Source organism: Cyprinodon tularosa, unplaced genomic scaffold (assembly GCF_016077235.1).
Source record: "Cyprinodon tularosa strain WSP-4 unplaced genomic scaffold, ASM1607723v1 ctg17, whole genome shotgun sequence".
Taxonomy (NCBI): domain Eukaryota; kingdom Metazoa; phylum Chordata; class Actinopteri; order Cyprinodontiformes; family Cyprinodontidae; genus Cyprinodon; species Cyprinodon tularosa.
Genome location: NW_024038531.1, coordinates 4,815,041 through 4,838,274, shown reverse-complemented (window position 1 = coordinate 4,838,274; position 23,234 = coordinate 4,815,041). Strand labels below are relative to the sequence as shown.

The following is a 23,234-nucleotide window of genomic DNA, read 5'->3' as shown; positions in this document are numbered from 1 at the left end:
CGCTGTAAGCTTTGAAACATGAGAGGACAAACAACCCAAGATGCTGCCCAAGCAGCTAGTTTGCATTCCTGATGCTCCAATTAGCACCCGGTTTCCCCTTTACATGCCACTGGCAGTCTGGGTAACTCATTCTGGCCACCACAGGGCCTTTCGAGCCGGCGACCTCTCCCCTACACGTCAGGAGCTTCTGGTTTCTTTGCTCACCCAGCAGACAGTAAATCTCAGGGATTTCAGCGTCATGGAGGCTCTTGTGGAGACCGTCACAGCAAGGGAACACTTGTAGGAGACACGGGTCAGAGGATTTTCATTGCTGATGTATTTATTACTCAACAAGGACAACCAAAGGAAAATGGAAATGCTCAAACAGTTGGAAATGGATTCTTGGGGCATTTTTCTCAGTGGAACATCATGTTATTTTATTTATTTTATTAAGCAAAACAGTGCAACCTCTATTCGGTTGTCTTTAAAGGAGAAGTTCGGTTTTTTACACTTTAAGCCCATTTTCTGTAGTGTCCAGGATGAAATCGAATGATCGACACCAAAATTTTGACAATTGGTCCTGTCTCTGCTATTTGGCTCATTTAGAATCACCCCCTGGCTGCTTTAGAATGGCTTGCATAGAGCATGTCAGATAATGTCCTTAAAACAACCTTAAACGTTCTTTTTTTAAAATAAGCTACTCACCGGGTCGTCAGCGCTGTTCAATGACGTTCCAAAAAAAGTTTCGTAAAGAAAAAACGTTCCTGTAGTGTTTTATTTAGCATTTTGTAAATCCCATTGAGTTCTGTTGGAATAGTCAATATTCCACTGCCACCAGAAACGGAAATGGGGCCCGTTTACGCAGTTGTAGTCTTTTCGCTTCACTCTGTGTACTCCGACGTCGGGAATCAAGAATCCACCTTTCGTATTCCATTTTCAGAGTTTTTTAAAGTGTTTAACAGAGACGTTAGCACCTCAACGTCGGAGTACACAGAGTGAAGCGAAAAGACTACAAATGTGTAAACAGGCCCCATTTCCGTTTCCGGTGGCAGCGGAATATTGACTATTCCTACAGAACTCAATGGGATTTACAAAATGCTAAATAAAACACTACAGGAACGTTTTTTCTTTACGAAACTTTTTTTGGAACGTCATTGAACAGCGCTGACGACCCGGTGAGTAGCATATTTTAAAAAAAGAACGTTTAAGGTTGTTTTAAGGACATTATCGGACATGCTCTATGCAAGCCATTCTAAAGCAGCCAGGGGGGGATTCTGCATGAGCCAAATAGCAGAGACAGGAGCAATTGTCAAAATTTTGGTGTCGATCATTCGATTTCATCCTGGACACTACAGAAAATGGGCTTAAAGTGTAAAAAACCGAACTTCTCCTTTAAGGAATAAGGTATTTCGAAAAAGACTGCTAATGTTTTATTTGTTTTTATATATATATATATATAGAACTAATTTAAGCCTTAATATATAGACTTACTGTAAACACAGAAAAGAAAATCAGCAAAAAGGGTAAAATGGTTGAAGGTTGGAATGAGATTCAATGACAGCTTCAGAAAAGAATAAAGTATAACTGCATCAATGTTTGAAAACAAACAAAAACATTTAAAACTTAATTCATATGTAAAAGAAACCGAAAGAGTTTTTATTTGCTTTGTACTTCGATGCCAAAGAATATGGATAAACATGAAAAATTTTCAAAATAGTATTGTTTAGGTTAACTTTCAGATCGTTTCATTCTCTATTTCCTTTTAGCTGTTGTAAAAAACATTGTTATATGAGAGATGGCACCAGGCTGTCAGGACTCCTGTCTGTGTGTTTGTGTTCTGTGTTTGTCTAACTTCCTCCACCAGGAGGCGCCTGGTTGTGGTCCGCCTCCTCACACACCTGCTGATGGTTTCCTCGTTAACGGAGTGTTCTGCTGATTGCCACTACCTCAACGCCAGAACCAAGTCAAACTGAGTTCTTGTCAACCTGAGTTTTAACATTGTTTTGTCTTTGCCTCTCGGCAGGAAGTCATCCTGCAAACTGGATTTTTCGGACCTTCTCTCCCTGGAAGGATCAACAGAGCTTCAAGCTGAGCTGGGGTTACAAACAGGAGGTTTGGATCCACTTTCCCCAAGAGATCTTTTGAGCTTCACACTGAGAAAGGGATTCACCTCCACTACGACCCTTTCAAGTACCGCAGGAAATCTGAGTGGCAGTCAGCTTCTCCGTTCACCTACAAACAACCACATTCTGAGTAAACCCGGTTCCGCCCTCCACCGAATCAGTGGAACAACAGCATACAGACTGGAGTCAAGGATTCAACAACAACTCTGGAAATGTGAGTCAGCAACCAGATCCTCTTCTCCAAGTTCACGAATCAAATTTCCCAGTGAGTGTGAACTAACCGCTGTGTCTTCCCGTCACTTTTCAGTTCCACTTGAGCAGCGTTCAGAGCAACACTTCTCTCAGCATTATCTTTTCAATAAAACCTGTTAAACCTTTTCTCCTGGTCTCCCTGTTTGGTCTTCTACATTTGGGTCTGAACTTTAGTAAAATCATGACACAGACAGAGAGATGGCACCACTTCCAATTTGATCAACCATATAATGTCCGTTATTAGGGGCTATCAGTCCCATTAGATGCCTTCAGACTGCGCCTCCTCTACCTTCAAGAAGGTTTCTTACGGCTGATAATATGCAGTTGTTCATAATAGCCGCTTCAGCAATGTCTAAAACCTTAAGTTTTATTTAATATTCACCTACTTTATACTTTTTATCTTCTTCATTTTCAGCCTACCTTTTTTTTTTTTTTTAAAGTATTTCAAAGCTTTTTACTTCGAGTGAATTCCACATCTTTTAGTCACACGGATTTAATGTGGTATTTAAAAACAATTCAGTTGACTGGATATGAGATTTTCTTTTTTCTTTTTTAACAATAGGCTAGTTAATTCTGTGGGTTAAAAAAAGGAATTACCTTAAACCGGGCATACACTGTACGATATTTTCAATTGCTGCCACGTAGCTATAGCACATACTGTATGATTAAACTGCAGGGTTTAAACGTTCAAAGCTCACAATGTATGTTCTCACACTGTGCGACCCGATGCTCTGATACAATCTACCTGCTCACACTGTACGTCTAAAAACCAGGTCGGACTAAGCTTCACAGTGAAATGTTGCTACTCTGACTCGTCTATCCGGAAGCCAAACAAGTAGAAGAGTAATATGAAGTTAACTAGAGTGAAACGCGCTGCCTTGGCAATTTTTGCAATTTTGTGCTGAAAGCCCTAAAAAGAAAAGTCAACAACGTATTCGGACAAAGACATGGCTGAGAAAACGTGGCTACTACTGTCTGTCAATTTTACAGAAAGAACTCCATTTAAATTGAATCCCCGCTATGATTGTTTGTTTCCTTCTGAGAGGAAGAACAATCCTTGTTTGTCCACTGATCAATTTGCCCACGACCACCTTACGACGGCCGACTGAATTTCATGCATGTGTGATTTTCTCACAACCTTACGATTCCTAATCGGTAGGTGGTCGAGAGTGGCTGATCCCCCCCTCTTTACCCCCTGTACAGTACACAACCCACGATCAGGCTGAAAGTTGGCCCGATCGAAAAACTCTCGCATGACTAGGAAGTCAGCCTGAAAAGGGCAAAACAATCGTACAGTGTTAACCCGGCATTAGGGCTAGGATTAGGATGCATTTGGTGATAAAAACCTACTAGTAGGTAGGAGGCAAAATTTGAAGCTATTCTATGGGACTAATAACAGCTAATAATAGAATAATAACATGGGCCCCCTTTGGTTTCTTCGCCATGACCGTTCATATTTTTTAAATGACAATGAAAGCTTTAAAGCTCAGATTTTAAGCTCAGTTTTTAAGCACAGACAGAAGGCAAGGCAAGGCAAGGCAAATTTATTTGTATAGCACAATTCAGTCTGTTGGGATCTGGAGGTCTGTCCACTTTTCTCCACCAGAGGGCGTACTAGATCTCCTGGAGCCGGAGCTGATTGCTACCACCTGTCACTCATCTGCTCATCAGGAGATCTGTATTTAAGGAGGCAGAGGACGTCTCTCCAGTGCCAGAGTGTTTGCCAGTAACGGTTAGCAAGCCTGAGCCAACCAGCCTGTCTGAATCTCTGACTCCCTGAAAACCTGAACCTGATCCAATTTCTCCTTTCCGCTTCCCAGGTTGAACCTGCCTGAAACCTGAAACCCTGAAGAGTTTCTCTGTTGGAAATCTGCCTGCCTGATCTCTGAAGAACCCTGGAGAATCATTCCTGTCAAACACCTGCCTGCCCGCTCTGAAGAATCTAGAAGGGAAACTCAAATCTGTGATCTGCAAACACTCAAACCAAGCTCTGCCTCCGCCAAGCCCTCAGCCTGCCGACAGCCTCTGGACCCTCAAGGTTCCCCCCCTCAGCCGCTAAGCTCAAACTCCAGAACAGGTACTGTCCTGCTCACTCACATCCTGCAAATAACCTGGACATCCACTAACTCCTCTGTCCCCCTCTGCAGTGAACCCACTCGTGACCAGTCCTGGATCTGATTAACCCCTGGATCTGTTTAATTATTGTACAGAGTTATTTCAATAAACCTTTGAACTTTTCTCCTGCTTCAGTGTGTTCTGCATGTGGGTTAGGAACCTTAAGCCAAACATGACACAGTGCAACGACAATGCAAAGTGCTTTACATGATTAAAATATAGGAAAATAAAACAGAATCAAAGCAAGAAGGAATAAAAATAAAATAAAATAAATTAGAAAATGCAGAAACAAAAAAGAATATTAAAAACAGTTGGACTAAAGAAACTAAAGTTTAACTAATGAGGTTTTAGTTGAACTGTTTAACTAGAACAGTCAAAGGCAATCCTAAACAAATGTGTTTTTAGCCTTGATTTAAAGGAACTCAGGCTTTCCGCACTTTTGCAGTTTTCTGGAAGTTTGTTCCAGATAAGTTGAGCTTTGGGGCAGTACTTTATCTAAAATGCAGGTACATCTTGATGAATTTTGGTTTTCTTAAAAAAAGTTTGCAAGAAGTTGGTAAGTCCATAAAACAGTCAGTGAAGAAACTATCCATGGCAGTTGTTGCATTAAATCTCGTGACGGACTAACTAGACAGACCCCTGCACCAACGCAACATTACACCATTGTGTCTAAAAGCTTTTCAAAGTTCACCCTTACACCATTGTCCCTACCTTTGACTGCCACCCCAGTCGCCACCATGCTAAATCAGACCTTTTCAGAAAACGCACAGAGACGCCCAGTGGGCATCAAAATCCTCGCTGCGGGGGAAAAAAAGGATAGAAACAGATTTGTGTTTGTAGACTGTTACAAACACACAGGCGGCATACCTTATTCAGTTATAAAGACATCTTTAGACATGAGCAGAGGGGGACAAACGGTCACGCACCACTAAACTTCAAGGTATTTGTTTTCCAGACTCTGTATGTTAATGCCATCAGCTTGGCAAGGCCAGAAATTCCTTGTAATCACAGAGCATAACTGATTTTACTTCACAGGCTTCATTAAGTCGGAAAACAGAAGGGGAAGAAGCTATTGGGAAGCAAAGGCAGTTAGCCATCTTTTGCAACACACCAAAGATGGAGATTGTTTTGTTAAACCAGATACTAAATTAGAAAAAACAAAAATTTCTAAAGATTAAGAGGACCGTTTTCCATCTTTTTGTTATCAGACTGAGGATTATGTCCCGTCATGCACATTCTTCTTCAGATTTATTCCGTGCCTTGCATGTCTATAAGAAGGCAAGCCTGAGACCAGACTTGACAGCCTACTGTGTGTGGATTATGAGCGATAACTAGGGGTAGTAATGAGTCATGAAAGGGAAACCGGTGTATCCGCTCCAAAGAGCCTGGCCTTTTCAAACCCATGTGGTTCACACCAGACTGAATGAGCACTCATTAAACCACGAAGATCATTTCAATCAATCACTCCTAAAGGCTCTGCATGCTAAAATCAACATTTACCACGGAAACGGTTGGACAGACCAGCTTTTGTCTTTAACTGGGTGGGTTTTATTGGTTAGCTCAATCACTGTATACATTTCCTGCTTCATTTTCTATTGAATTCGGGGTTTTGCCAGAAGTGAGACTGTTGATGAGGTTAAATGATCCCGATCGTAAACAGAGACCAATGAACAATCTGTCAATGTGAGGGAAAGATGAGAGAAGGTTCTAGACTCAGCTTTGCTCCTGGCAACAAATTAGTTGACTTCTTATACAGTAGCAAAAAAAGAGGGAACAAATGAAATGTCTCATTGTTTAAAAGGTTTTTCTCTCACATTTTTGGGCACATTGAAATACTGAGTTATGATTTATTATTGTATACACATGAAATAACTGTTTAAGAGTCGCACCATTCTCATGTTTCACCCAACTCTTATTTTTCTAAGAACCAGACTTTGTTGTAGTTTTAATCGATTGTACATCAGTGCCTGGAGTTTTTTTTTTTTTTTAATAAATTTTCTCTTTTCCTGTTTTTTTACAATTCATCCCTGAACATTTTTTTTTTTTTTTTATAGTTTTTAAATGGTCAAATGGGGGAGAAATATTAAATTTTAGTGTCTTCCTTTAGGGCTGCTCAGTGGCGCAGTGGGTAGCACTCAGATGGTAAAAGTACTCACTTTCCGTACTTGAGTAAAAGTACAGATACTTGTGTTAAAAAATACTCTGGTAAAAGTGGAAGTACTGATTAAACTTCTTTACTCAAGTAAAAGTAACAAAGTACAGGCTTGTAAATTTACTTAAAGTATAAAAGTAAAAGTAGAAACCACTTTTTTCATGCCATTGCCTACATTTTAAATGTAAATAGGACTAGATCTCCGTTGTGTTCATTTTCAATTATGTCGTCGTCCATACTGCTATGCTAACGCCGCCGCCACCAAGCTGCAATGATTTGCCGCGAATGAATACCGCCGAATCTGTCGATTCATCTTGTAGTGGTGCGTCAAATGCAACGTAGATTCCCATCCATTTAGATTGAATTTGGTATTGATGACGTGAAAAATAATAACGGTAACTCCATTGAAATGATTCAAAACTAAAGTAACGAGACAATTTTTTTAAATGTAGGGAGTAGAAAGTACAAATATTTGTGTAAAAATGTAAGAAGTAGAAGTAAAATGTCTCCATAAAATAAGTAGTAAAGTAAAAATATCTGAAAAATCTACTTGAGTACAGTAACAAAGTATTTGTACTTTGTTACTTCCCATCTCTGGTAGCACTGCTGCCCTGCAGCAAGAAGGTTCTGGTTTAGATTCCCGGCCCGGGGTTTTTCTGCATGGAGTTTGCATGTTCTCCCTGAGCATGCGTGGGTTCTCTCTGGGTACTCCAGCTTCCTCCCACAGTCCAAAAACATGACTATTAAGGTTAATTGGCTTTTCTAAATTCTTGTTAGAAAAACCTAAAAACCTGATTTAAAAATGAGTCTCTCCCCCCTACCTGTCAAACTGATGGTATCTAAAATATGGTATGTTATTTATTTGGCAGGCTGGCTATTACAAAAACTCAGAGATTAGAAATGTTATTGTGTCTAGATACACTTGGTTAACCTAGTTGGTTAGATTTCATACAGTTTCTAGGTGGATAAATCCATTTAGTTGATCAGATGGAATAAAAAAAACAAAAAATAAAAACAGAAAAGGCTTCAAAGACTTTTTCTCTTGGTCTAAAACTAAAGTAAAATCTGTTGATTTTATCCTTAGAAAATGATTAATGATTAATGATGATGCAAGACTTTTACAGTGTCCATCCATTCCTTTAAATCAACACAAATCCTGTCTATTCACACTTTGTGCTTTCAGGCTGACAATAAAAGATATATTCTAATTAGTAAAACTGTTGGATCATGTTAAAGAACCAATGATCTTTATTATAATTATGGACGTATAATAAAAATGTTGTTCTATACTCTTGGCGCAGAAGAGCACATAAATATGAAGGATGAAATTGTGGCAAAAGCACAAAAACAAACAAAGTCAAGAGTGTCTAAGTGTGTTAAGAATGAACTATGTACTTGGAAATGCAGCAGGATATGAAATCAGAATGTAAAGCTTTTCCAGAGCGGCATATAAATGGACATTGGTCATGAAATTGACTATTCAGTGTCTACGTAAGGGACACTTGCCTTCAAATCACTAGGAAAGAAACCTTTTTTAAATCTGTTTGTTCTGAATTTGCAGCAGCTGAACCAACTTCCCGATGGACGAGGGAGAAACAGCTAACAGCCTAGGTGGGCGGGAACTGTGCCATTATGTCTGGGCCCATTCTGGACTAAAGTTGCATCAACCAATTCCACATATGATTGCATCCCACAATCCCCAGAGTGGTTGGGCCTTTTACCCCAGTTAGGAGAAGTTCTCAGATTAGGGGAGGTCATAATTTAAGTCATCAATGAGAATTGATGAAGCTTAAATTTGCAAACCTGCAATAAAGCTTAAGAATGATTAAATGTGAACCATTAAGAGACAGGTGTTCTTTAAATAATAAGACAACAACAAAAAAAAAACAGGTACAAGGATACAACTTCTTCCAAAGCTTAGAGTGAAACTGAACCAAAGGCACTGCAAAAAATGGAACTCTAAATAAGTCATTTTTACTCAAATTAAGTGCATTTTTTCTTGAATTCAGGTGGTAAGTGAGACACTTTGCCAATGGAACAAGACAATTTACGCTTAAAATAAGAAAAAACAATTGCTTTGTCTTATTTCAAGTGTATATTATCTAATTATCTTATTTTAGGAGTAAAAATACTAATTCCATTGGCAAATCATCTTGTTTGCCTGCTCAAATTAAGGGTAAATACACTTAATTTAAGACATTTTTTACTTATTTCCAGATGTTTTTTGCAGTGGGTTTGCTGCAAAAACAATCTCGAAATAAGTCAAAATGTCTTAAATTAAGTGTATTTACTCTTAATTTGAGTAAGTAAATAAGATGATCTGCCAATGGAATGAGAATTTTTACTCTTAAAATAAGGTAATTACATAATATACACTTGAAATAAGACAATGAAATATTTTTTTTTCTTGTTTTAAATGTAAATCGTCTTATTCCATTGGCAAAGTTTCTCACTTACCGCCTCAATTCAAGAATTAATGCACTTATTTTAAGAAATAATTACTGATCTAGATTTTGATTTTTTCCAGTGTTGTCCTACACTGAAAAAAATTGAATTCTAGATATGTAATTTTTTCTTAAAATAAGTGCATTTTTTTGGATTGAGGAGGTACACTGCAAAAACCTTCTAGAAATAAGTAAAAATTTGTTAAATTAAGTGTATTTACCCTTAATTTGAGGAAGTAAATGAACAAGTTTGCCAATGGAATAAGTATTTTTACTCTTAAAATAAGATAATTAGATAAAATGCACTTAAAATAAGACAATGCAATTGTGTTTTCTTATTTTAAGTGTAAATTGTCTTGTTCCATTGGCAAAATGTCTCTTTTACCTCCTCAATTCAAGAACAAATGCACTTATTTTAAGAAAAAATGACTTATCTAGATTTTGATTTTTTCCAGTGTTGTCCTAATTTCCTTGAAGTTTAACTTTCTATTTAAACCAGTCATTCTACTTTAAACCAAAAGGCAGATTCATGTCAACGCTGCTGAAAAGCTCTCATTGGGTTCATTTAAAAAAAAACTCTGCAATTACAGTTCTCTCTAAGATGACCACATTCTTACCATTATATGCTCATTATGACTTAGAAAAGCTTCAAATTGCCATAAAACAAACCAGAATAGTTGCTAAGAAAAATAAAAAAAGACACTTAAAGCCACTGATAAAGGGGTAATTATCTTTTATCACACTGGGCAGGTTAGTTTTTAAGACAGGTCTGAGTTTATTTTCCAGGGAATGGCATAGAAAGGCATCATTTTACAGTTTATTATTCGGGTTTTTGCACTGTTTATTATGTGGTTTTAATTGCGGTTTGGCGACTTTTTGCAGAGATGCACAGGAGTGAGGGGAAGAGGAATGCCAAAGGCTGCAAATTCCCCGCTCGATGTGGAGGGTACGCTGGGAGTCTGGGTGAACTGCTTCTAACCCTGGATTGAGTTTCAGCAGTGACAGAGGAACATTTAGGGTCATCTGGGATCGCAGTATACATTTAGGCTACTTGCTTAGATTAGTTTTTTCCGGCTAAAAAAAAAAAAAAGGAAAAATGTGGGATTTAGGGAATCCTGTAAAAGTGTTGACCCTTTAAACTCCCAGCAAGTGCCAAGCCACCTGTACCTCCAACCAAACACTTTCCCAGCTCTAAATTCAAAATCTCACTGAATTACTCCCTCAGTGAGCGCCTCCAATGTTTGTGTAAGAAACGAGCCTCCACCTTTATCCCCGGGGGTCTCGCTACAGATGGTGCTCCACCTTGCCAAACTCCTCTCTTTGCCTCTACAAAGATTTCTTACTTGCAAACCAAAGTTAAACCTCTGCATCGCTCCCTGATGTGCTCAATCAAAGCTGGAATGTAAACTCACACCTGATGTCGGCTTTTAAAGAAACATCTTCACTTTCTCTCTGTTGCTCTCTTATGATAAATTCCCCTCAATTTGAAAAAACAAAAACAAAATACTTTACGATGCAGATATGAAGCCATTAGAACAGAGTGAAAGCTTGTTGATTAGTCAATGGGTCCAAATGCTAATGCTGGTCTCCCTTTAGGGAGTTAAGCTTTAGTAAAGGGGGATAAATGTAATTTAATCCTCAGTCAGAAAAGGAACTGCGCCTCTTAAACCACCTTTGACATTTTAAAAGGCTGATCAGGGAATTAAAGGGTACAGAGCTCAACTATTACACATCTTTTCAACATTACAACATCTAACTTATTTGGATATTGGTGATAAATCAATAGAAAATATGATAATTGTGTTTTTTTTTAACAGAGATCTGAAAAATGCTGCATGTTTTTGTATTTAGTTCTCTTTATAATGATGCCACTTATGATCAAGTTCATTGCACAATTAATAAGTGAGTCTGCCTGTTTTTCAGTTGATCTCAGTACAAATCAAGCTGCTCTGTGAAGGCTTCAGAGGCTTGTTAGAAAACATGAAGGAATAAACATCTTAATTAAAAGCAGGTAAAAACCGATTTAATGAGGGAAAATAAATAAATCAGGGTTTGGTTATAAAGGGACCAACCTTGGTTTGAGCATCTAATAAGGCGGTGTTTGATCCACCTAAAATGACTAAACACACAATCATCCACCTACTAAAACAAATTTAAAAGCCTAAATTTACAGCTTGCCTCAAACATGAGACAAAACCAGCATTTGAAAGGATGTGCGCAAAACAAAAACAACTTAAAAAAAAACATATATTTTGAGACAGTGGCCTTTACCAACAGTATCCAGACAGGAAATAAGCAGTCAGACTGAGGAAAGCAAGCAGCAGAACGCCTCAATACAGGAACTATATACCAGACGTTTGCTTTTACACTGGAAAAAATCGAAATCTATGTAAGTCATTTTTTCTTAATGTAAGTGCATTTGTTCTTAGATTGAGGAGGTAAAACAGACATTTCGCCAGTGGAACAAGACAATTTACACTTCAAATAAATAAACACAATTGTATTGTCTTATTTCAAGTGCATATTATCTAATTATCCCTTTTTAAGAGTAAAAATACTCATTTTATTGGCAAACTATCTCCTTTACCCACTTAAATTAAGAGTAAATACACTTAATTTAAGAAATTTTTACTTATTTCTAGGTCGTTTTTCCAGTGTAGGACTATGATCTCTACTGTTAGTCACCACACTTAAATTAAGTGTATTTACCCTTAATTTGAGTTGGTAAATGAGGTAGTTTGCCAATGGAATCAGTATTTTTACTCTTAAAATAAGATAATTAGATAATATGCACTTGAAATAAAACAAACCAATTGTGTTTTCTTATTATTAGTCTAAATAGTCTTGTTCCATTGGCAAAATGTCTCTTTTACCTCTTCAATCCAAGAACAAATGCACTTATTTTAAGAAAAAATGACTTATCTAGATGTCGATTTTTTTCCCAGTGTACCTCCTCTATCAAGGAACAAATGCACTTAATTTAAGAAATAATTACTCATCTAGATTTTGATTTTTTCCAGTGCATGCTCACTGAAATGAGCTGAAATTTCATCCTGAAAGTTCATTTTTAATGTCAACACTATGCACTGAAACCATTTGGACATTTTTGTAATCCCCATGGTGTTACAAGGAAGTGGCTGCATCGTGTTGCGGGATGCTTTCAACCAGCAAACCCAAGGATGCTGGTCAAGTTTAATGGAAATGTGAATAGAGCCATTAAGGGGAAACGCAGTTTACAAAAGATTTGAGACGCGGACTGAGGCTCAATTTCCAGCAGGATAACAACCCTAAAGATTTGGATAATGAGCATAATGAGCTCATTCATGGGTTTGAATAGCAAGAGCCATGCTGGAATAAAGAGAGGGCAAAGTGCCAATCTATAGATATACAAAGCTGATAGTATCATAGCTAAAAATACGGCTGAAACTACAACAAAAGGGGGTTTGACAAAGTTTTGATACTTTGGAGCAAATATGCAGCACAGACTTTTGGAGAATTGTATTTTTAAAATATACTGAAGACTGACTTTGACCCTCATGTGTGACTTTGTGTTGGTATGAAGCTTAGAAAATAGATTGAACTGGTCATAAAATAAGAGATATAAGAAGTGTTGCAGTGCTCATTATAACCCTTCGCTTCAGACATTTTGGTTTGATTGTAAAGCAGAATCCTACTGGTGTTACATCTAAGGCTGGCTTCCATTTGGAATAAAAAAATAAGCAGAGGAACATGAAGGCGTGGAGGTAACAGAGAGGAGAGAAGGTCAGCGGGGTTGTACATGGAGGAACCGCTGCATGCATTCTATCCAGGTCCAGAGAAAGAAAACACTCCCTTTGACTGCAGACAGGAGAGCTGAAACCTCACTGACAGCCTCAGCTTCTTTTGGTTGGATTATCCACCGTGGAAAGCAGTGAAAGCTAATCAAACATCTACTTCCTCGCTACCAAAAGGGCAGTGGGTGTTAGGATCCTTTAATCTGGCCTGATTCAAACTCCTTCAGCATTCTTATTTTTCAAGGGAAAATATTTCAAGTAAAGAATCTTGTGTCAAAACGAAAGAATCAAAACCAGAGACCGCAACAATACCCAGAGGCCCACCACAGTAAAGCGTGCTGTGATTAAAGCTTAACTAGGAACAGATTCAGGGCGGTTCTGACGAGCACTGCCACTTCCTGCAGGGGTCTCACTGCTGGCCGTCACAAAAAGACAAAAGGAAGGGCAGGGATTGCCTCTAAATGACAAGCAAGTTTCCAAATTATGATTTTGCTCAGAAAAACAAAACTACACCTAATGACTCAAGCACACTGGAAAAAAATTGAAATCTAGATAAGTAATTTTTTCTTAAAATAAGTGAATTTTTCTTGGATTTAGGAGGTAAAAGAGACATTTTGCCAATGGAACAGTACAATTTACACTTAAAATAAGAAAAAAAAACAATTGCATTGTCTTATTCCAAGTGCATAATATCTAATTATCTTATTTTAAGAGTAAAAATAATCATTCCACTGGCAAACCATTACATTTACCTACTCAAATAAAAGATAAATACACTATAATTAGGATATTTTTACTTATTTCTAGATCATTTTTCCAGTGCAACTGTAAAAGCTGACATTAAATGTTCCTTTTCTTATCTTAACAACAAAAAAATATTGTTGAATTAATCATGGATTGGTTTATTTTTCTTACCTTCAAATGAAAGCAAAACTCTTGGCACAGGTTGAGGTAGGCTGGAGACCGTGATGATGAGGAACAAAAGAGCAGGGAGGGAAAACGCCATCGCTGACCCCCCCGGCCCGCCCATGCCTTCCTCTTTCAGGGCAAACGATCAGTCTGTGGGAGACGTTACACAGAAAGGAAAAAAAAAAAATCAGGTCTGACCAAATGTTTTATGTGTCAATTGCATATATAGTTCTGAATAAATTCAGTTATTTTTATTCATAAAGCACACGTTGAATGCAAATCTGTTCTAAAGAGGTTATACATAATAAAACTATGCAATTATTCAGTTTTAAATACGGATAATTTCTTTCTTTTATCATATACCTCGCTTAGCAGAAAAAAACTTTTATAATTTCTTTTTTATTTTAAGAAATTATGGAGAAAAACAATGCAATCAAAATATAAATTCCTATGAATAATTCTATTAAAACCTGAAAAAAAGACTTCCAGATTTTTAACACTGGAAAAACGATCTAGAAATAAGTAAAAATTTCTTAAATTTAGTGTATTTACCCTTAATTAGAGTAGGTAAATTAGATAGTTTGCCAATGGAATGAGTATTTTTACTCTTAAAATAAGATAATTAGATAATATGCACTTAAAATAAGACAATGCAATTGTGTTTTCTTATTTTAAGTGTAAATTGTCTTGGCCTATTGGCAAAATGTCTCTTTTACCTCCTCAATCTAAGAAAAATGCACGTATTTTAAGAAAAAATAACTCTTCTAGATTTTGTTTTTTTCCAGTGAACAAAGTAGCAGTTTTCAAACATCATATATTAAAAGAAAAATGTGTGATTTTTTCAGCTGCGTAGGCCAGAATTTAACAATAAAATAAACAAAAGGCTGAGCAAAAATGAAATGCAAGAGCCCAAACTCTCCTGGCCAAAGTTAAATAAACACACAAATGATTGATCCTTTTAGGAAAATATTAAACGGACTGGCAACACAGTATTTAACATTCTGGAAGGTGTTTCCTCTTGTGATATGAAGCACAATATTTCAGAACAAAACATCATGTCCATAGTTAAACATGGTGGCGGTAGTTTGATGGTCTGCTGCACAACTTGGAAAGCTAGTTATGACCAAAGGGAACTTTAACTCTGCTCTCTATTAGCAAATCCTGCAGAATGGCATGGCATTCCGTTTTAATTAAAGCTCAGGTGCAGCTGCTCAGGTCCTTATAAAGAAAAATATACCTTCCTCCAAAGGATTGGCCAAAATAAACTGTCGTCGCAGCATGAACTGAAACAGTTTGCTTAAAAATATCACAAATTTGTCTCAATACTAAAATATCTGCGAACCGGTAAAACATCACATCCAACCAATCTTTAAAACCTCTTAACATCCACCTCATTTTGGGAATTTTTTAGGAATTTTACCCCAAAAAACTTAGGAACTGTAAACCCAAATTACATGTGTGATAGATTATTTTACTGGAAAAACGATCTAGACAAATTAAGTGTATTTACCCTTTTTTTAAGTAGGTAAATGAGATGATTTGCCAATGGAATGAGTATTTTTACTCCTTAAAATAAGAAATTTAGATAAAATGCATTTGAAATAAGACAATGCAATAGCTTTTTCTTATTTTAAATATAGATTGTCTTGTTCCATTGGCAAAATGTCTCTTTTACCTTCTCAATTCTAGAACAAATGCACTTATTTTAAGAAAAAATTACTTATCTAGGTTTTGACTTTTTCCAGTGTTGAAAGCTACACTGGAAAAACGATCTTGAAATTAGTAAAAATTTCTTAAATTAAGTGTATTTATCCTTAATTTGAGTTGGTAAATGAGATAGTTTGCCAATGGATTTAGTGTTTTTACTCTTAAAATAAGATAATTAGATCATATGCACTTGGAGTAAGACAATGCAATTATGTTGTCTTATTTTAAGTATAAATTGTCTTGTTCCATTGGAAAGATGTATATTTTATCTCCTCAATCCAAGCACAAATGCATTTATTTCAAGAAAAAAATTACTTATCTGGATTTAGATTTTTTTCCAGTGTAAGACCTTCTAGTTTCTGAATATATAAACTGCAAAAACGTTCTGAAAATTAGTAAAAATGTCTTTAAACAAGTGTATTTACCTTAAATTTGAGGAGGAAAATAAGATGATCTGCCAATGGACAATTATGCACTTGAAGTAAGAGACTATAGTTGTTTTTTCTTATTTTAAATGGAAACTGTCTTATTCCATTGGCAAAGAGTCTTACTTACCTGCTCAATTCAAGAATAAATGCACTTTTTTTAGGAAAAATTTACTTACTTAGATTTACATTTTTTGCAGTGTACATACAAATTGGGTGAGTAAGACACAGCCCAAGCTGCATCAGTTCAAACACGACTTAAAGTTGTTTTAAAAGACCTGCTTGCTTGTTGTGGCTGCTTTGTGTTGGTACATTGTGACATGCTGCTATATCTGTGTTAATTGTGCTTTGGGGGTCACTTTGTCCATAAAATGAACTTTGTACACTGCAAAAACAATCTAGAAATAAGTAAAATTTCCTTAAATCAAGTGTATTTTACCTTAATTTTAGCAGGTAAATGGGAATGCCAATGGAATGAGTATTTTTATTCTTAAAATAAGATAATTAGATAAAATGCACTTGAAACAAGACAATGCAGTTGCTTTTTCTTATTTTTTAATGTAAATTGTCTTGTTCCATTGGCAAAGTTTCTCACTTACCTCCTCAATTCAAGAACAAATGTACTTAGTTTAGGAACAAATTAAATTATGAAGAATCTAAGCTTTCCAACAATGTCTATATTGGTAAACATTTTACCAGTGTTATTTTCATGCATTCTGAGTTATTAGTTGTAAACGCTTTAAAACGGGTCACTGGCGACCCGGGGGTTTTTGAGAGGATAAAGAAATTTCACAGCATTTAGAACTTCTGCACTGGAAAAAAATCGAAATCTAGATAAGTTTTTTCTTAAAATAAAGTGTATTTGTTCTTGGATTTAGTAGGTAAAAGAGAGATTTTGCCAATAGAACAAGACAATTTACACTTACAATAAGAAAAATCAATTGCATTGTCTTATTTCAGGTGCATTTTATCTAATCGTCTTATTTTAAGAGCAAAAATACTCATTCCATTGGCAAACTATCTCATTTACATACTCATATTAAGGGTAAATACACTTAATTTAAGACAAAAACTGAAAAATGTTCTGCATAAAGTTAACTGCGTACAGGGGGGCAATTCTGAAGAAATTATGATGAAGCTAAGGCGGAAATTCAACTGAAGAAACTCTGATTACTTCCATTCAATCTGAGGCTGATCCGCCTCCGATGCAGCCAACCTGCTTCAAGCTACATTCCTCGATGCCCAGTCATCTTCCAGCACTCTACCTAAAAGCCTCTCCAAATCATCTCTAGGCCTGCCTTTCAACAAGCGCAAGATCCGTCGCTCCCATGTCGGACAGCGTTTATGTTTCCTGCCGAGGCCTCAGCGCCAAAGTTCAAACTATTGTATCAAACTCTAATTGCATCTCTCTCTCTCTGTGAGTTTTTCAGATTGAAATATAGAAGCTGCACGCAGAAGAGAAGATCTTAGAAATTGAATGACTGTTGACCTCTGGCTCACCAACAGCATAGAGGAACAGCACTGAATCTAAACTTGGTAAAATCTAATGAATATAAACTCAATAACTGATCAACACAGCAGCCTAGAAAACCCAATGATATGATTTTTTTTTACAATAAGCGTATCAGAGTTCCAGGTATGTAGATTTATACTGGATAGACCTCAACAAACTCAACCAAAAACTCAAGCAAAACAACACCTCCCATCACTGGCTGTACAGTACCCCTTCCAGATGCAGCTCCCTTAAATATGCATGAGGTGGTTGTTCACAAAACAAGTGCTGAAGAAGTGCTCCCTCTATCACTTGTTCCTTTTCTATAACTGGACAAGAGCAGCTCAATTATTGATGGATGCAGGTACTGCGCTGAGCTGTGGGGCGTCATCTCCTGCAACACACTTGGATTTTTTAACCACTCAGACTAGCTGCTACAGCACCTGTGTTGTACAGAACCCCACTACACCAGAGACGGATGCAAAAATAAGATGTATTATTTACAGGAGTCCAAACCCTCATGATTTATACATGTGTAATAAAAAAATTATGACACAAGAAAAGAAAAGTACATGATTGCCATTAAAATGTTACTTTAGAGGGTTGTATACAAATAGGTGGAGGCGTGCTTTTGTTCGGCGAATCATGATTGATAGACTGCTGAAGTGGATTTCAACTGTTTAGGTCTGACATATGGAAAACTGATGAGGAACGAGATGTTTTGGCTGCACTTGAGAGCAGTTAAGCAGCAGAGGGGGCAATAAAAACTGCCCCGGGCCGTGAGCTGCAGCATCGCCTCCACACCCACACAGAGCACCTATCCTGATCCACGGCTTAGCCCTGTCCTCAAGCAGAGCACTAAATCATCTCTGTTTATAGATGCATATAAGAGACTTAGGACTGTGAAATGTGAACAGCCCTGGTTGTTTTTTCTTTAAGCAACATGCATACCATCTGCAACCCGCTAATTTGTCCAAATATTTACCATGAAATCAGATTTTAAAACCTACCTTAGAAGTTTACCTTGTTCTCCACCATCTAAGGCTGTAAAATTAGATTAAAAACACGTTACACTGGAAAAAAATCAAAATCTAGAAAAGTTATTTTTTCTTAAAATAAGTGCATTTTTTCTTAGATTGAGGAGGTAAAAGAGACATTTTGCCAATGGAACAAGACAATTTACACTTAAAATAAGAAAACACAATTGCATTGTCTTATTTTAGGTGCATATTATCCAATTATCTTATTTTAAGTGTAAAAATACTCATTCTGTTGGCAAACTATCTCATTTACCTACTCTAATTAAGGGTAAATACACTTAATTTAAGAAGTTTTTATTTATTTCTAGATAATTTTTCCAGTCTAAGGTTAATTATTCTAAAGGTCCAGATGTCTGATTCTGAATGTACACTGCAAAAATAAGTTAAAATTTCTTAAATTAAGTGCATTCACCCTTAATTTGAGCAGGTAAATGAGATAGTTTGCCAACAGAATGAGTATTTTTACACTTAAAATAAGATAATTAGATAATATGCACTTGAAATAAAACACTGCAATTGTGTTTTCTTATTTTAAGTGTAAAATTTCTTGTTCCATTGGCAAAATGTCTCTTTTACCTCCTCAATTCAAGAACAAATGCACTTACTTTAAGAAAAAATGACTTATCTAGATTTAGATTTTTTGCAGTGTAAGGATTCGATCAATCATGAATAGTAAAACTTTTCTTTAATGACATCTTTTGTTTTATGAAATGTTATTTTTATATTGAAATTTTACAAAATTTTAGGTCTATATTTTTGAAAATAACAAAATGCATTTTCATACTTTTATAGATTACTGTACATTTGCTCCCAACTGTACATATAATGAATGTGGGATATCCAAACCAACAGTCTCTATAGGATTTAGGATTATTTCTGCAGGAAACAAGAAGCAAATTTTTTAATTGGTGATGAATTCCAAACACACTACCAGTATTCGTCTAAAGATAAATGTGGCTATGGAAAGTTACTTTCTTTGTAAAGGCTAAAACAAAAGTGTTGTCACCTGATCATAGAAAAAGCCACCTTAGAATCCCACTTTCCAATATCTTATATTCCATATTGTATACTTTATCATTTATTTGTAAAATTATAATCATGATTCAAGCCAAACATTGATGAAGACATTGCAGAACAGCAGCATCATGAAACATTAAATACAGACTCGATATATTGTTGTGAATTAAAATGCAACAACCAAAACTAAAGACAGCAGAAATTTTATTGAAAGGCAGGACAAAAGCGGAAACAAAGCAAAGAGGGACAAATACCGAAATAAGTCATTACACTGCAAAAAATTTAAATCTCAATAAGTCATTTTTTCTTAAAATAAGGAGGTAAGTGAGACACTTTGCCAATGGAACAAGCCAATTTCCATTTGAAATAAGAAAAAACTATTGCATGGTCTTATTTTAAGTGTATAATATCTATCTATCTTATTTTAAGAGTTAAAATACTCATTCCATTGGCAAATCATCGTATTTACCTATTCAAATTAAGGGCAAATACACGTACTTTTAGAATTTTTTACTCATTTTTAGATAATTTTTGCAGTGTACAAAAGATTCTGACAGGGAGAAAAACTCATACACTGCAAAAACGAGCTAGAAATAAGTACAAATTTCTTAAATTAAGTGTATTCACCCTTAATTGGAGTAGGTAAATTAGATAATAGTCTTAAAATAAGATAATTAGATAATATGCACTTCAAATAAGAGAATTCAACTGTGTTTTCTTATTTTAAGTGTAAAATTTCTTGTTCCATTGGCAAAATGTATCTTTTACCTACTCAATTCAAGAACAAATGCACTTATTTTAAGAAAAAATGACTTATCTAGATTTAGATTTTTTGCAGTGTATGTCTTCCACACTGCAAAAACAATCTAGAAATAAGTATAAATTCCTTAAATCAAGTGTATTTTACCTTAATTTTAGCAGGTAAATGGGATGATTTGCCGATGGAATTAGTATTTTTACTCTTAAAATAAGATAATTAGATAAAATGCACTTGAAATAAGACAATGCAGTTGCTTTTTCTTATTATAAATGTAAATTGTCTTGTTGGCAAACCCATTGGCAAAGTGTCTCACTTACCTCCTCAATTCAAGAACAAATGTACTTAGTTTAGGAACAAATTACTTATTTAGATTTCAATTTTTTGCAGTGCATTTCCTCTTAAAGCATCTAAACAATGCATCAGCTCTCGCCCTGAACAGAACCCACCTGGTTAGAACAACCAACACCTTCACACAGATATTATCCAGCAACTGATCTTTCAGGTAGCAGAGCTTTGATAATAATGGCATACAGCCTTTTTTTTAAATATATATATTTAATGTAATGTGATCCTCTGAACTGTCGAGTCTGACACCTACCACACCCCACTTGCTCAGAGAGACAGTGATCTCCCCTGGAGAGCGTCTGACATTGAAATGCTGGTCTCAGCTGCTAAACTCATCATAGTGGGAGTTCATCTCCAGAGCGTTCTTTGACTCGGGTTTGGACACTTTGCTTCACCCCACATTAACAGCCACCATCCTGCAGCACTCTGGCATGAAAGGGGCCTTCAGATAAAAGCTGCATCACTGTTTGAGCAAAAATAATAAATACTCAAATAAATTTTTTTCGAGCCCTTCAGCCAAAAAGAATCCCAGAGTTAAGTGCCAGGAATCTCAGCAGGACCAATTAGACGGCTCTGCACGAAGGAGGCTGGTGCCCGGCGATGAGCGGTGAGCTTTATTTTCACAAGAGTGTGATGATAATTATGTTTATTATCTTCCATTCTTGGCTTTCAGCCCAATGAGTTTTCCTTCAGAAGCATTGCTCATAAACCAATACTCTTAAAAGTGAAAAACTGCATAGCTGGGGAAGCAAACCATCTCTCTGAAATAAATCTACATTTACAGGACTCCCATCTGCTCCCAGTAATGGCTTTAACACAGTTCAGCTCATCTCCATCTGGACGATGGCTTTTGTGCTTTAAGAATTAAACCTTAGTGGTAAACAAGTTGCTCAGTGTCCCGGCTCCAGCAGCACAGCGTGCGTTCATACCACACCCCACCGGTCAGTTGTCAACGGGTTTGCTGCAGCCACACACGCCTTTAAACGCATGACTCTAAGGAGCACCTAAGATCATGTGCTCAACCTTCTTTAAACCAACATATGAAGTTATAGAAGCATTTATAGAAACTCTAATGAGAGAATCAAATGTCTAATGTCTTTAGAAGGCCTTTAAACTCTTTTAGTCTGTGACTCAGTCTGGAATATCTCACTATTTAAAAGTTGTTAAGTGTGAAACAAGATTCTGATATCTGTTATTTAAAAGAAGCATTAAGTGATTGTTTGTCAGATTAAGTTTTGTTTCCCAGTTGTGGGACTTTGCACCTGTTCTCTCAACTTCTCCCTGCATCCAGATCTGCGTCATTAGAGGAAACTCTACAGCACAGAGCAGCAGGCTGCATCAGTCAACATTAAGGGTCCATGAAGAGGGACTCACCTTACAGGAGCTTCCAGTAGAGCCTGTCCCAACTGGAGAGTGAAGATCCACCCAGCAGGAGCTGATCTTATTCCGTCCTTGTTGAAACTCCCCGTTTCCAGTCTCCTCCAGTGACACCAGAGAGGAGGAAATCCATCCAGTGTTTCACGGAGCAGGTTTGACTGAGACAGAGCAGGACAGAGGAGAGGAAAGAGGGAGGAGGAAAAGGAAGAGACAAGCGAGTCAGCTGGTGTTCTATTACACACTCTTCGCTCATGTCCCCCTCCTCTTTCCTCCCCCCCCACTCCTCCCTCCTCGCTCTGTTAACTAGACAGCAAACAGATCACTTTAACAGCCCAAAACATCAGAGAGCTGGAGGACGTCTACCTCACATGGTGGGATGGTGAAGCATGAAAGGTCAGACAGATTCATTACTCTCCCTGCCTTGGATTTGCTGACTGGGAAAAAAACAAAACACTTTAGCACTTATGATTTGAATAATATCAGATTTTTACCCTTTTCTTGTTTCCAGACTAAAGTTGCAACATGCAGCAGCTCAAATGATTATATGCAAGTATAAATGTCCAGGGATAGCACAGTTCAACAGGTTTTTCCCAGAGGTAAAGCGATTTGGTCTGAAAAGTTTGCAACAACTGCAGAACAAAAGCAAAAATGTCCTAATTAAAGACAAATCTGGTCATAATTAGTGTTACATTTGAAGGAAAAGGCTTGCTGGTCAAACAACCCCATCTAAGCTGTAAAGTAAGGGAGCGGCGGCATGATGAGGTGTTTAACTGGGGCTGGAACAGTACAAAAAAAAACAAAAACATAAGAACATCTAGACATCAAAGACTGGACAAAAATTGGTTTTTAAAATGGACAACAACCTTAAATACACCACCTGATAATTTACAAAAAGGCTTAAGTACCATAAAGTGTGTATTTTTGGAGAGCGATTGTGAAAGGATCCCAATTACAGAGAAAATTAAGCTGCAGGCGTCTAAGGTGTGTTTTAAAAACCTTTACAGCCTATAAACGTTTCACACCTGTTCCGTCAGGAAGACTGAAGCACAATTCCTACAAACTCTTGCAAAAACCTTGAGGAACTTTTCCTAAAGTGTTAGAGCCAAAAAAAAAAAAAAAAGGTTAAAACAGTGCATTTCCAGATTAAAGGTAAAAAATATATATATCTTTCAATCTCTCATTCTAGAAGCCGATTCCTGAAAACGTGTCTGATTCAACGTCAGATGATTACAACACAGTTTTGGTGTTTTTTTGTTTTTTTTAAAGCACATGTCAAAAACTGCTGCAGATGTAGAAACACGTCATTATTGTTCCCGTTTGTAAC

General features: G+C 36.7%; 1 protein-coding gene across 1 annotated transcript in view; it reads right to left on the bottom strand.

Annotated features, from left to right (window-relative positions):
- Positions 1-22,135, bottom strand: part of sema3c (sema domain, immunoglobulin domain (Ig), short basic domain, secreted, (semaphorin) 3C) — an 84,504-nt gene extending 62,369 nt beyond the window's left edge. Inside the window, exons 1-2 of the mRNA XM_038281360.1 lie at positions 21,908-22,135; positions 13,754-13,897 (exon numbers count right to left, since the gene is read on the bottom strand). Of these exons, the coding sequence (XP_038137288.1) occupies positions 13,754-13,868 (115 nt within the window). The 5' untranslated portion in view covers positions 13,869-13,897; positions 21,908-22,135. The remainder of the gene's footprint in view (positions 1-13,753; positions 13,898-21,907) is intronic.
- Positions 22,136-23,234: the final 1,099 nt, after the last annotated feature.